This window comes from Desmodus rotundus, chromosome 3 (genome assembly GCF_022682495.2).
Source record: "Desmodus rotundus isolate HL8 chromosome 3, HLdesRot8A.1, whole genome shotgun sequence".
NCBI lineage: Eukaryota > Metazoa > Chordata > Mammalia > Chiroptera > Phyllostomidae > Desmodus > Desmodus rotundus.
The window spans coordinates 160,576,420-160,589,638 of record NC_071389.1 but is presented as its reverse complement, the minus strand read 5'-3'; the positions used below and the strand labels follow the sequence as shown (position 1 = coordinate 160,589,638).

Genomic DNA, 13,219 nt, shown 5'->3' with positions numbered 1-13,219 from the left:
ACCTACATGAAGCATCTATTTTTAAACCTTGATAAGCAGAGCTCACATGTTGCATGGATGATGGGCTTTGGGGAAGTACTGGTACCCCCATGAGGCAAAACTCTGGTGGCTTCCTGCCACAGACCCATATTTGAATAAAGCATTCCCTCTCCCTCCTAGTTCAGTAATGGGCTCCCGCATACAGTTGCTTGTGAGGAAATGTCGTGCTGCCAAAATATGCATAAGAACCACCAACGGACAGCTTCTCAATTCTCACAATAAAGCTATAGGATATACTCATTGTCTCCATTTTATAGTTGAAGGAACTAAGGCATAAAAGTATGCTCAAGATTACCTCAGCAATAGAAGGCAGAGGCAGGATTTGAACTTTACTTTCTTTGTCTGGGCCCAGAGCCCCATGGTATTATCCGCAGTTAATCCTTATACTCCTACTATGACAGTGGCCTGCCTACTGATCCTCATATTTTCCCATTTGTTCAGTTGAAACCTAAGCAACCAAAGTCCAAGTGCACCCCTGTAGTCTGACTAGTCAGAATACCAGTAATGGACTGGATGCAGCCAAGGAAATATACTCCAGAACATTCGTGAAACGGTACTCAAGTGGGAAGGAAAAGCATCTTCCTGAATTCCTGCTGAAGAATTCAGAGGAGTGCCTAAGGGAAGAAGCCATCAGTTCTGTTTCTGAGGTGGGGGTAGGAGAAGCAGGGATTAACTAGGGCTGGGGGCCGTGAGGAGGGGAGGGCAGTTTAACAATTGAGTATTCCCAGCAATAGATGGAAAGAGTAGAGCAGGCTCAGGGTATCACAGATGAGAACAGCGCTGGCCACTCAATGAAGCTTCATCCACCTGCCATGTGACCCTGGAAGTGTCTCTAGTGAAGTTGGCTTTATCCATGTCTGTCATACTAACCTGACCAAAAACAGGCAACTTTGTTCTTTTTCCATCTAAGCTGAATTTTACCTTCATCTCCTGACAGAATTTTACTCTTTCACTTCCCTGAACTTGCTGCTCTCCCAGCAGGAGTTTTATTGAATGCAAGCATTTTCAACGGTAAACATCCACCAATACGTACCTAATATACCTAATATGTAGTAAGCATACCTCTAGGCAGCAGGGAACCAATCATCGCCTCAGAACACTGTCTTCCCTCCACCCAGTTACACACTTTGAAAGAATCCAAAGTAACATCTTACCAAGACAAGGTGGAGGACCCCTGGGCTGAACAGTAAAATAAATGTCTTTCCAATGTTATAGACTTTTAATATTATCTCTCTGGTGGGGTGGGGGGCAACTGCTATTTCCTGAGGAAAAGCATGAATGGGAATGGGTAACTCACTCCTTGCCCCAGGTCCCTGAAAGTTAGATTATGCAAAAGAGAGAGTATAAAATACTAAAAAATATCAAGTTTTCCACCTCAGGTCACAGTGGTGTCTTTTGCCTTCTTCCTTAATCCTCTTGTCCCATCCTTTAGCTTTCTCTCCCACCTTGTGCTCTATAATTAGAAAAGGTTCAGAGGTTACAGTTGGAAGAATTCATATTATAATATTAAGAGTTGAACATTCACTGCATGCTGAATTAAGTCAATACAGCTAAAACTATAATTTGGATGTATTCCCAGCCCTGAAGTTGTTCACGATCTAGAGATTTTAATAAATATGAACTCAAAAAGTGACGTGACAAGGATAAAGCTGGAAGTATTATGGCATCATCAGCAATAGCAGAAAACTAGGAATTTGCATTGAACCATGGTATCCAAATTTAAGCCTCAAAAAAGATATTTGTTTTACAAAACTACCTAGGGCAGTTTTCGGCTTACCGTAAAACACAGAGATTGTTAAACACTGCTGAAATTTAATTGAAATTTTGCTTCTCAATATGTAGCTCCTTGTATGAGGAATCTTTCCTGAAGGAAATAAGTTTAGGCAATTTTAAAAAATCAAGATAATCCAGTGGAAGAAATATAATACTCTAAATTGGCTTTACAGTTGTTCCAACAGGGAAAAGCAATTGCCCGGATTGATGATTTTTTTCATGTTTGACATTCAGTAGGTATGTGAAAAGTAAAATATATATTTACTGCCTACCAAGTAAGGATGGAAATTACGTTTGTTGGCAGTGTTATGATGTACATTTTGTTAGATATAAAACCAATATACATACATATATAGAAAATCCCTCAAGAATATAAGGATCCCACATATAAAATGACTTTAAATAGTAATTCAGTTAGGTCTCTAATTTGTATTGGGGATGTGGAAGAGAAATGAAGATGAAGACCACAATTACATAAGCTTGAGCCATTAGAGAAATTAAATATAACACAAGTAAACATGAAGAGCTTATTTAAAACAAATCAAATACCCTGATCTTGAAGCCACAAATTATGAAACTGTGTTTGGTTTTCATACTAACACCAGAACTTCAGAATGGTATTCACAATTGACCGAACAACTTTCCGCAGCCACATTCTGTCTGCACTGAGCCAACCCATGTATTCAGGCAAGTACCAGAACGGGCGCGCATGGCCGATGTCACTTGTGGTCAAAGGACGGAGCACTGCCGAGACCCTGCAGTCGCTCTCAGACAGCTCACTTAAATGAGGTCAAATATTGAAAAGCTGATGTTTGTTTTTTCTTTTATTTTTGCTTGTGATTGAGGTTTATTATTCATCATCTTATCAGAATAAAATAATGTGTGGGGTGTGGCATATCTTTAGTGTCTCTAGGTAGGAAAATAGGAGGATAAAAACTACTACCACAAAACAAAGACTCTTTGAAACGGCTTAGGTGCTGTGCCTTCCCATGTGTCACTTATTCTCCTGTGCCTTTGCCTTGACACATTAAGTGCAGGGTGTCGCGTCTTTATACCTTTCTAGAACTGGTGCTTTCCACAGCTCTCTGCAGCAAGCGGCAGAGAGGTACAAAGAGTATGGCTGTTGGAGCCAGGCCAACCTGAGATCTAATCCTGGCTCTGCCCTCTCTGACAGGCCTTGGCCATGAACGAATCATTTTACCTAAATTCTGGGTTCCATAATCTATAAAATCAGGGTAATAAGACCCACCATCCTAGCTGGGGTTTTACTGCCAAAATGCACATAAAGGCCAGTGCGGTGTCTGTCTCCTGGCTGTAGAACAGTAACTAGGAGCTCTCATAGTCTTTAGTGTCGTTGTTGTTATCGGTCACGTCAGTGCAGCATCCGCGTCTACAAGGCCATGAGCAGCTACTTGAGGAGTGTTTATCTCGCCCCTCCAGTTCTGCCCTCACTTTCTGATCGTCACTGTCTTGCTTATTCCTAAGAACGACTTTATCTGGGCCTGATATGCTTTCCAGGTGGTAGCACGGAATGATGCTACGAGGGCAATCGTGGAACCCATGCGTGCAGATAGACAGACACAATCACCTTCTACCACATAGGAAACATGAATGTGGTCCTGCGACCAGAGGTTAGAGACAAACACCCCTAGTCTTCCTGAATATGACGGATATTCCTAAAAAAGGCTGCCTTAGGCCCCTGTGAACATGGTAAATAATAAAGACTTAACCTGTTAATAAACTTCCAAAGTTTGACACAAATTTGTTATATTTACAAGCTCTTGACTATAGTTGTTAGCCCATCCCTGTTCCAACAGGGTGTTCATTGAAGTTGGTGCCTAATAGGCGTGGAGAGTGGAAAGGAATAGTATGCCTGCTTGGCCCCATTTTCATCCCTTTCTCAAGCATTCCAGTGAGTAGGACCTGCACCCATTGCTTGACCACAGGAAGAACCCTTCTCAATGTAATTATTAGCCAAAGATGTAACATAAGTCACAGCCTATTGCATCATTTCTACTTTTTTATCTTCACCCAAGGACATGCTCATTGATTTTAGAGAGGGAGGCAGGGAAGGAGAAAGAGAAAGAAAGGGAAGTGTCGATGTTTCAGACGTGAGGGGGAAACATCCACTGTTTGGTTGCCTCTTGTACGCACCCTGACTGGGGACTGAGCCCACAACCTAGGTGTGTGCCCTGACCAGTCATCAAACCCCCAGACTTTGGGTTTATGGGATGATGCTTCAACCACCTGAGCCACACCGACCAGGGCACATCATTTTTGTTTTTAATTCACAGCATAATATCTCAAGTAAATTGTTCCTTAAATTTGAGTAGATGATTTACAATAATCCAAAATATTTTCCTGAAGTCGTTGAGTATATGCATCTAAATACCTTAAAACCATCGGGATATGAAGTGATACATGATCTACTTATAATAGTTATAACTATGATGTCATTATCCCAGATAACATTATTGGTATTTTTGCTGTCATCTCTATCTTATTTTTTTACCATGTCACATAGATTTTCTTTTTTACTTATTTATATATGGTTCTTGATCTGTCAGCTTCTGGTAGGAATTTGGGGCTGCTAGATCATAGGGAAAACATCAACATTTGTGATCTTATCATCTTTATATGAACATATTGTATAAACAGATCACATGCTCTCACTCAAAATCCTTCATCACATATTTCTGTTTTTCTTAAATGACCTAAGAATAGAGAAGCCTTTTTTATTTGTTTGTTTTGTTTTTAAGGAACCACTTGGTTTTCAGGCCTACGTAATCTGGCCTTCCCCAAAGCTGGGTGAAAGAGCAATCGTAACTGTTATCAATGAAATATTATACACATTTTTGGTTTACTTTGTAGGTACATCCACCCTATTACCAAGTCTCCTCGGCTTACTGCTGCCTGCCTTTGGCACCCTTGTCCACTTGGAATTCTGAATGTGGTGTGACAGCTGCTGTTCCCGACCCAGCTCACAGGACACCCTTCCTCCCTGCAGTGACTACAGTTTCTTCCAATTCCTGCGGCTCCATCCTAAGCCAAATAAAGTATTCTTTACCAAACTATCCAAGTAATTTACAACACATGTTATGACTGAGGCATTCAGGAACCCCTTCATCCAAAAGAATAAACTTTTAAATGGATATAAAATGATTTTTAACTCGTTCCAATATGCCTTATAAACCACTTAACCTGATTCTGTGACAGTTGCATGAATTAATCCAATGGGACAAGTTACAGTGTTCAATTCCATAGGCTGTAGAGTGAAAGTAAAATCACCATACACAGGTGCTTTAAATTTAATAACAAGTTGTGAAATCTAATAGAGATTGAAATGTTGATTGTATGTGGTAAGTGTAAGAGTAATACAGTCTCTTGTACTATCCTCTCTGTTTTGGGTCCCGCACATTTTTGAATGGCCCCTATCATTCACGACATTTTTAGTTTTCTTTAAAAATAATACTGTATAACTGAAACAACTTACCATAAATTCCATTACCAAGTCATTTTACTGAATGAGTTGAAAGATTTTGAATGTTAAAAACCAAATTCTAGAACTTAGTATTCTAATTTTGAAAGTAATTTTCTAAATATTTGATTCTCAGAATCAGCAATACTTTTAAGTTAGTTTTTTAATAGTAAAGTTAACATACCATATGAAGTGTTTTTTTTTTACTTTTGTACTGTACTCTGAAATTATTTTATGCTTTTCTTATCATCAGTTTGAAACTTCAAAAATCACAGCTCTTATCTAGAGTGGTATCACATTGCTGTATTCATTTATACATGGAATGGTGAATTTTGAAAAGTAGAGTGCTTCCATTTTTTAATCAGGACGTGACAGTCTTTATACAGGTAGCAACAAATGACAGTTAAGTAAATATCAGAATTACATAATGATATTCTAATATCTTGGTTTTTGTGCTTCATTTTTAAGTAAAAATTCTCTTTATTGAAGGTGTGGCATCAAGAAATCACCTGTAGGTTGGAAAAACTACAGTATTTCTTTTTTTTTTTCAAAATTAGTTTTAAGCTCCCTTCCCGTTTCAATGCAATAGCGAAAACTGGCTAAAAATACCAAATCAATATGTTGCTAATGGGACTTGGAAGAGTATGCAAACGTGAAAGGCCAGGAGGAGACAAATAATGTGTTCATCCTAGGATGTCTCCCAAGTGTTGGTGCTGTAGGTTTTCATTAAGTCGTGAAAAGGAAAATGCACATTCTTCATTCTTCATGGTGTGCATGGAAATGTGTTTGAATGTGAATGTGAAAGAAATCGGGTAATAAGGATTAGCTGGCTCACGAAATAGTGCAATGTCAGATGCTTCAGGAGGTATAATCCTATTTTATTAGCACAACCTTGCGAGCTAATTAAAGATAGAGTTTATCTTTTTAGAAAGGATACCTTATAGGTTCATAAAAAAGTATTTACAGGAAGCAAAACAGATCTATTACTACTTTATCCCCCTTTCTTTAATTTGTATAATTTTTGTACTGTATATCTATGTGTAAATGTTTAGAGCTTTCATTATGAAAATATCAATATTTCATTAGTTTACATTTAACTCTTTGTTATAAAGTGAAACTTTTTAAAAATAGGTGAAATGGATGATTTCTCAGTGGAAGTATGTCAACAGTCTTAAGAGCATTACAAGATTTCATAAAATATTTAATTATTTGAAAAAGAAACAAAACCTCTTCATACTTTAGGGAAATGAATACTCTCTAAGCCTCTGTACAAATGTTTGTGTTTTTGTTACTTTACTTCGGGGTTTTCCTTTTGCAGTATGACCCATGTTGGGCATTTTTATATTATCGACAACTAAACCTTTTGCCAAATGCATGCTTGCCTTTTATTTTCTGATGTATGGCAATAAAGAGCGAAACTGATTAGATTTTGCATGAAATGGATCTGAAAGGTAAGAAGGAAACAGACTTTGGAAGTTATTTGTTTAATTTTAAATTTGTGACAGAGATTAGGTAGATTATAATCTCTCATACACTGACAACTCATGCTTTTCATTTCCTCACACAGCTGTACAAATCTGACTGGGACCATCAGTTTTAAACTGTTGTCGAACTAATATATCATCTGCTTTAAGGCGCAAGATTCTTAATTAAACTTTATATAGATCTAGACACATCTGTTGTTTCTTTGTATTTCAGAAAAGGTGATAGTAGTTTTATTTGATACTGATAAATATTGAATTGATTTTTTTAGTTATTTTTTATCATTTTTTCCAATGGAGTAGTATAGGACTGTGCTTTGTCCTTTTTATGAATGAAAACAAATTATAAAGAAATAAATGTCTTACTGTTATCCAAGAAATAATAATTGTCCTTTTAATTTACCTGAAGTTGAAAATTGATTTTTAGAAGGTTCCACTTCAAGTCTAATAGCATGGAATGAATGTGACTTGTTAAAGAACAGTTTAATGTTTGAAAGGTTCTACAAAAATGAATAATAACAAATACAGACACAGAGACACCCAGGAGCTTAAGCTGATACTCTAATCAAGGAATTGGCATAAAAGCATGACTCTGCAGTCAGGAGTCTGATACAAGTAAAGCCTTCTCTGAGTCCTGAACAGACTGAACCCCAAATTCTGAATCACAGGGCTTCCTGTGTTTTGCCTTACAATATTCTCCTATGTTCTCATTGTGATTCCACTTTGGCATTCTGACCTCCCTTCCTGTTTCATGAAGCTTGCTTCCACCCTGGATTCTGGTTTTCCCTCTTGGACCTTGCCTCCATTTCTTGACCCAAAGTATTAGATTACTTCTATTCTAATATTTTGCTTTTGGTATTTGACCTTGGATTGACCCCAGCTCCAATTCCCCAGACTTTGAGAGATCAAAGCTTTTTCTGTGAGAGCTTTGTCCATGTTAGTGGTTCTCAAACCTGGTTGCCCATCTCAATAACCTGGATAATGTGAAAAAATAAAATAGATTCACTGGGCCCTTGTCAGACTTACAAATCAGAATCTGGGAAGTGAGGGGTAGGAATCTGTATCTTTTTAGGTGGTTCAGGTGTGTCTGATAGGGAGCCAGGTTTGAGAATCACAGATTTTCATGATTACTGCAAGTTAGCTTATATTTTTAATTAAATCAACAATATCAACATCAGGAATACATAATTTAAATACCTTTCAAGAAAAACAAATCCATTCTCTTGGCTTGTCTAAAAATGTTAATTTTCTCATGACTAATTTCCTTATTTGTTCTTATCTTTTGGTTCTACTTTTTAAGTGTCAAAGTGCTATGTACTTTCCATCTATTAAAAATATCCCCTAATTTGTTTGTATCTAAAATCCAAGCAGCAAACTGAAATGCCCTTCAGAAGAATTCTTCTCTAAAGGAATGTGGATTTCCTTTACCTTCTTTTCTTTTTTCTTCATGTGACTTGGAAAGTTAATTAAATTTTAATACTTAATTTCCTGAGTCTATAATCTCCTGGAGGTTGTTAATAAAATGATTGATGAAAGGTGCTCCCTCCCCAGCTTCAACATTTTTTTTTAGGATGAAAACATAGGGATTTTAAAATGAGCTGACTTTAAATTAGTTGATGGGAAGCAATGACTAGGTTTCTGTATTGTTTATCCTATTTTAAAAATGGGCTTCACTTTTTAGTTACTGGTAATAAATGTGATACTTGGGATAGATAACATATATCCATTCATATGATGCTATTACTGTTTGGCTCTAGAATTTAGTTGGTCTCATCCTAAGGCAAAAGTGTGAAGTGAGGGGACTTCCTCTTCACCTGTCCTGTCTCTTCAGTCAGGCCCCTTCCTCTGAGGGTATCTACCCTGAACGCAATGCTGAATAACTTCAGACCTTCTTGTGACAGTTTCCTAGGGCTGCCACAACCAATGACCAGAAACTAAGTGGCTTCAGAAATCTAGTTCTCACAGGTCTGGAAGCCTGGAGTCTGACATCAAGGTGTTTGCCGGGTAAGTTACTTGTGGAGGCTCTGAGGGAGAGTCTGTGCCATCCTCTCTCGGCTCCTGTGGCTGCCCTTGGCTTGCAGCTGCCTCTCTGCTCTTGTTGTCATGTGGCGTTCTCCCTGTCCATCTTTGTGTTCAGTTTTCTCTTTTTATAAGGACACCAGTCATTGAATTAGGACCCATCCACATCCAGTATAGCCTCATCTTCACTTGGTTACATCTGCAAAGGCCCTACTTCCAAATAAGGTCATATTTACAGATTCCAAGTGGAATAGATCTTGTCAGAATACTATCCAACCTGGTATACTCCCCCTTTACTCTGTTTAAAACCAGCATGTGTTCCACTCACTCTAGTGAGGATGTGACTGGAAAGCTGCTCTAAGCAGGCTTTCAGAAAACATCTATGTTGATAACATGAGATAATACAGATGAATTTCAAATGCAGTCTGCTAAGTGAAAAGGGGCCCAATTCAAAAGTCTGTGTGACTCTATTTGTATGACATTTAGGAAAGACAAAGCTCTAGGGACAGAGATCAAGTCAGTAGTTGCCAGGCAATAAGAATAGGGGAAGGGTTTGACTATGAAGGAACAGCACAAGCGACCTCTTGGGCGTGAAGGAACTGGTGCCAATGACACAAATCTACGCATTGGTCCAAACTCATAAAGTGGTACAGCAAAAAGGTGAGTTTTGCTATGTGTCATTTTTAACTTATTAACTATGTAGTTATGCAAAGACCATGGGCATTGGACAGACCAGTGATCATATTCTAACTATTGTTACCTGTGAGACTTTGGACAAGTATTGTGACATGTGGAGAATTAAGTTTTCTCTTCCATAAAATGAGAAAGATATTCCTCAATCATTTGGAATTATTTTGCAAATGACAGACATTCAACTCAAAAAAGCTTAAGAAAGGAATTTATTGGCTCAAATAATGGGGTCCACAAGATAGACTGAATATAAGGGCTTAGGTAATATTCTCAGGGAACTGTGTCACCATCTGTTGAGTCTGCTTCTCCCTGTGCACATGTCTCATTCTCAATCAGGCTGTCTCGTTGTGGCAGGAATCATGGGTGCTGACAGTTCATCCTACTGGTCAGTGGTCAAAAAGTTATAGAGATTCTCTTTCTGACCTGGTACATATACCAAATCTCACTGAAGATTCAGATTATCCCCGGGAATAAGGTGTACTTTATTTAGCCATCGTGGGCCTCCTGGCTAACCTTGAGGATAATTGGAAGGTGGCAAACACACCATGATAGAAATTCCCACCAGGATCACATGGAGTAAAGACAGACGATTCCCCTAAAAGGAATAATGGGTGTTATTAACAGAAGGAGGGTGTTAGATAGGCAAAAGCATTCCCCACTCCACTTACTCTTTTTAAAATTCTATGAGAATTTAAGATTCTCATAGAATTTTAAAAAGATGATAGAGTTAAAGTGCATGACATTTAGTAAATTCCAAACAGATCTTAAATTTCCCCTTCCACCATTGCATTTCAATGGACATGCAATGTAGGTAGAATCTACCTCTAAAACTCTTAGTTCAGGTGATTACATAGGTATCTGTTCATATTAAGCACAGAGCTTAGCATTCAGTCAACGCAAAGTCAGTTCTCCTTAATCAGGTAGAACTGATCAGTTGAACCAAATATATTATCAGGGTGTAAAAAAATAGGGAAAAGAACCTGTTGGCACTGAAACCTTCCTTTTGCTACATTTTAAATGTATACCATTTCCAATAATGAGGGTTGAAGCAAAACCATTGTCAAGCAGTCCCTTTGACCACTTTTTCATCATTTCTGAGAAAGAATAATGTGCATGTCTATATAGAGCACAAGTTTCCAAGGGACTTTAGAAAATCAGAACTTGGAAAAGTTAATCCACATAGATAGCAATTCCAATTAATCTAAGGAAAAGTCATGACATATTAAAGTGTTGAAATCACACACCATTTTAAGTGAACTATATTTGTTATTTATTGACACAATAATGTTGCAGAAACACCACCACAAAACCTCAGTGGCATATAACAATAAACATTCACTGCTCACGCAGCTGGGTCAGCAGTGGATCAGATATGTAGCTTTGCTAATGTAAGCTGGGCTTTTTCACATGCTTGAGAGTGGCTGACAATCAGTTGTTAGATTTTGCCTTTAGAGAAACTTGGCTCTGCTCCACTTTTCTCTCATCTTTCCGCAGATGAGTCCTGGCATGTTCTCATGACAAGGATAGAGATGCAAGGAAACAAGTGGAAACACGCATGTACTGTTCCCAGCCTTTGCTTGCCTCGGGTCTGCTAATATCCTGTGGACCCAGTCAAGTTACATTATAAACCCAGAGCCAAGGGGCAGGGAAAGTCACCCACATTCAGGTGGGCACTTTCAAGTTATAATCAAAGGTGGATACAAGGAGAGTTAAAGAACTGGAACCAAATGACACAATCTACCCCAGGTTCTACCACCAAATTGCATTGGAACTAAGAGGCCATCAGTTCACCATTAAAAAAAATACTCCTAATTAGACTATAACAATATTTGCTTAACATGTTGATTTTTATGTTATATTTATTGAAGTAGCCATTTATTTGCACAGAGGTTTTTATGACTTGGTATTCTCATGCATAGACAAAAAGGAAACCAGAAAATATAATGTGTAATATAGTCCTAAAAATCCTCCACATTTAGAATATGACTTTTCTGAATCATGTTTAAAATATGAATATTCGATACTTGTATTCTGTACAAAATATCATCATTGGGTAATATTGATATATGTACCACTTCTTAAAACAACACTTCACTATTTATTCCAAGCCGCTGATGCTCATTCTGCCAGCACTATCTCAATCTTATCAGACATTAACAGAAAATTATGTTCACATAAAAAATATGTTTAGAAATTCATTGATAATCCTCCATTTAAGAGGTGGAAAGTAATTCTCTTCCCCTTGAGATTGTACTAGATCTAGTAACTCACCTCTAGTGAGTACAATAATGCAGAAGTGACAGGGCAGGACTTTGGAAACTAAATCATCAAAAACCAAAGCGGTCTGTCTGTCTGTCTGTCTGTCTCTCTCTCTCTCTCGCACATCAATTGCACTGGGAGAAGCCAAGTGCCGTGTTTGAAAGCATTCAGGCAGCCTTGTGGAGATGCCCACATGGTGAGGAGCTGAGGCCCCAGCCAACAGCCAAGTGAGTGAACCTTCTTGCAAGCATATCCCCCAGCCCCAGTCAAGCCTTCAGATGACTACAACTCTGGCTGAGAGCGTAACTGAAGCCTCATGAAAAATCTTGTGCCAGAAACACCCAAGTGAATTGCTTTCAGATTCGCGACCCCCTGAAATATGTGAGATAGCAAATACTTGTTGTTTTAAGCCACTAAGTTTTGTGGGTAATTTGTTATACAAAAGTAGATTTCTGTAGTCCCCTCTTATCTATGGTTTTCCTTTCTGCAGTTTTTATGACCCATAGTGAACTGCAGTGAGAAAATATCAAATGGAAAATTCCAGAAATAATTTATGTTTTAAATTGTGTGCCATTCTGAGTACCATGATGCAATTCCATGCCATCTCACTCCATCCCATCCAGGATGTGGATCATCCCTTTGCCCAGAGTGTCCACACTATATATGCTACCTGCCCTTTAGTTACTTAGTAGCTGTCTTGGTTGTGGTATCACAGTGCTTGTGTTTAAGTAACCCATATTTTAATGAAAGATGGCCCCAAAGCACAAGAGTAGTGATACTAGCAATTCAGATATGCCTAAGGGAAGATGTAAGGTGCTTCCTTTAAGTAAAAAGGTGAGTAGAGTACAGTAAGTTATTTTGAGAGAGAGATAACCGCATCCACATAACTATTATTACAATACAGTATATTGTTATAATTGTTCTATTTTATCTTTAGTTGTTAATCGCTTACTGTGCCTAATTTACAAATTAAACTTTTTCATATGGATAGGTACGTATAGGAAAAAATAGAGTATGTACAGGGTTCAGTACTACCTGCAGTTTCAGTGGGGTCTTGAAATGTATCACCCACAGGTAAGGGGGTAGTATTGTAGACAGCATAAGACAAAGACTCTGAAATTATTTCCTGACAAGCATTTTAAGCAAATGAAGTTGTCCCATCTGGCCAACAGGAAGAGCAAATGTATCCCTATGTGTCCAGATGCTCTGTTTCCATGAATTTCCATACCCACTGCATTTTGTTCTCAATGATGGATCGTAAGACATTTAAAAACAATTAAACTTAACATGTGTTATCCTCAAAATACTTCTAACCTAATTGAAGTAATGACAACATAAACAGCTCCGGCCAAGGTCTCCTATGTGCAGGCAAGGACAACCAAGTCATAGTTATCTCCTGGCTGAGAGCAACTGAAAGATGTCATTGATTATAAGATGCATTCCATTTTCAGAGTTGGTAACATGTAAAGAAAAATTGGTA

General features: G+C 38.1%; 1 protein-coding gene across 3 annotated transcripts in view; it reads left to right on the top strand.

Moving 5' to 3' along the window:
* Positions 1-7,154, top strand: part of CNTN1 (contactin 1) — a 303,517-nt gene extending 296,363 nt beyond the window's left edge. For 2 of the 3 annotated variants that reach the window (XM_024575713.4, XM_053921617.2), the window contains one exon: positions 4,684-7,154. In XM_024575713.4, the coding sequence (XP_024431481.1) occupies positions 4,684-4,760 (77 nt within the window). In that variant the 3' untranslated portion in view covers positions 4,761-7,154. The remainder of the gene's footprint in view (positions 1-4,683) is intronic. The other variant, XM_053921618.2, reaches the window with a different exon arrangement.
* Positions 7,155-13,219: the final 6,065 nt, after the last annotated feature.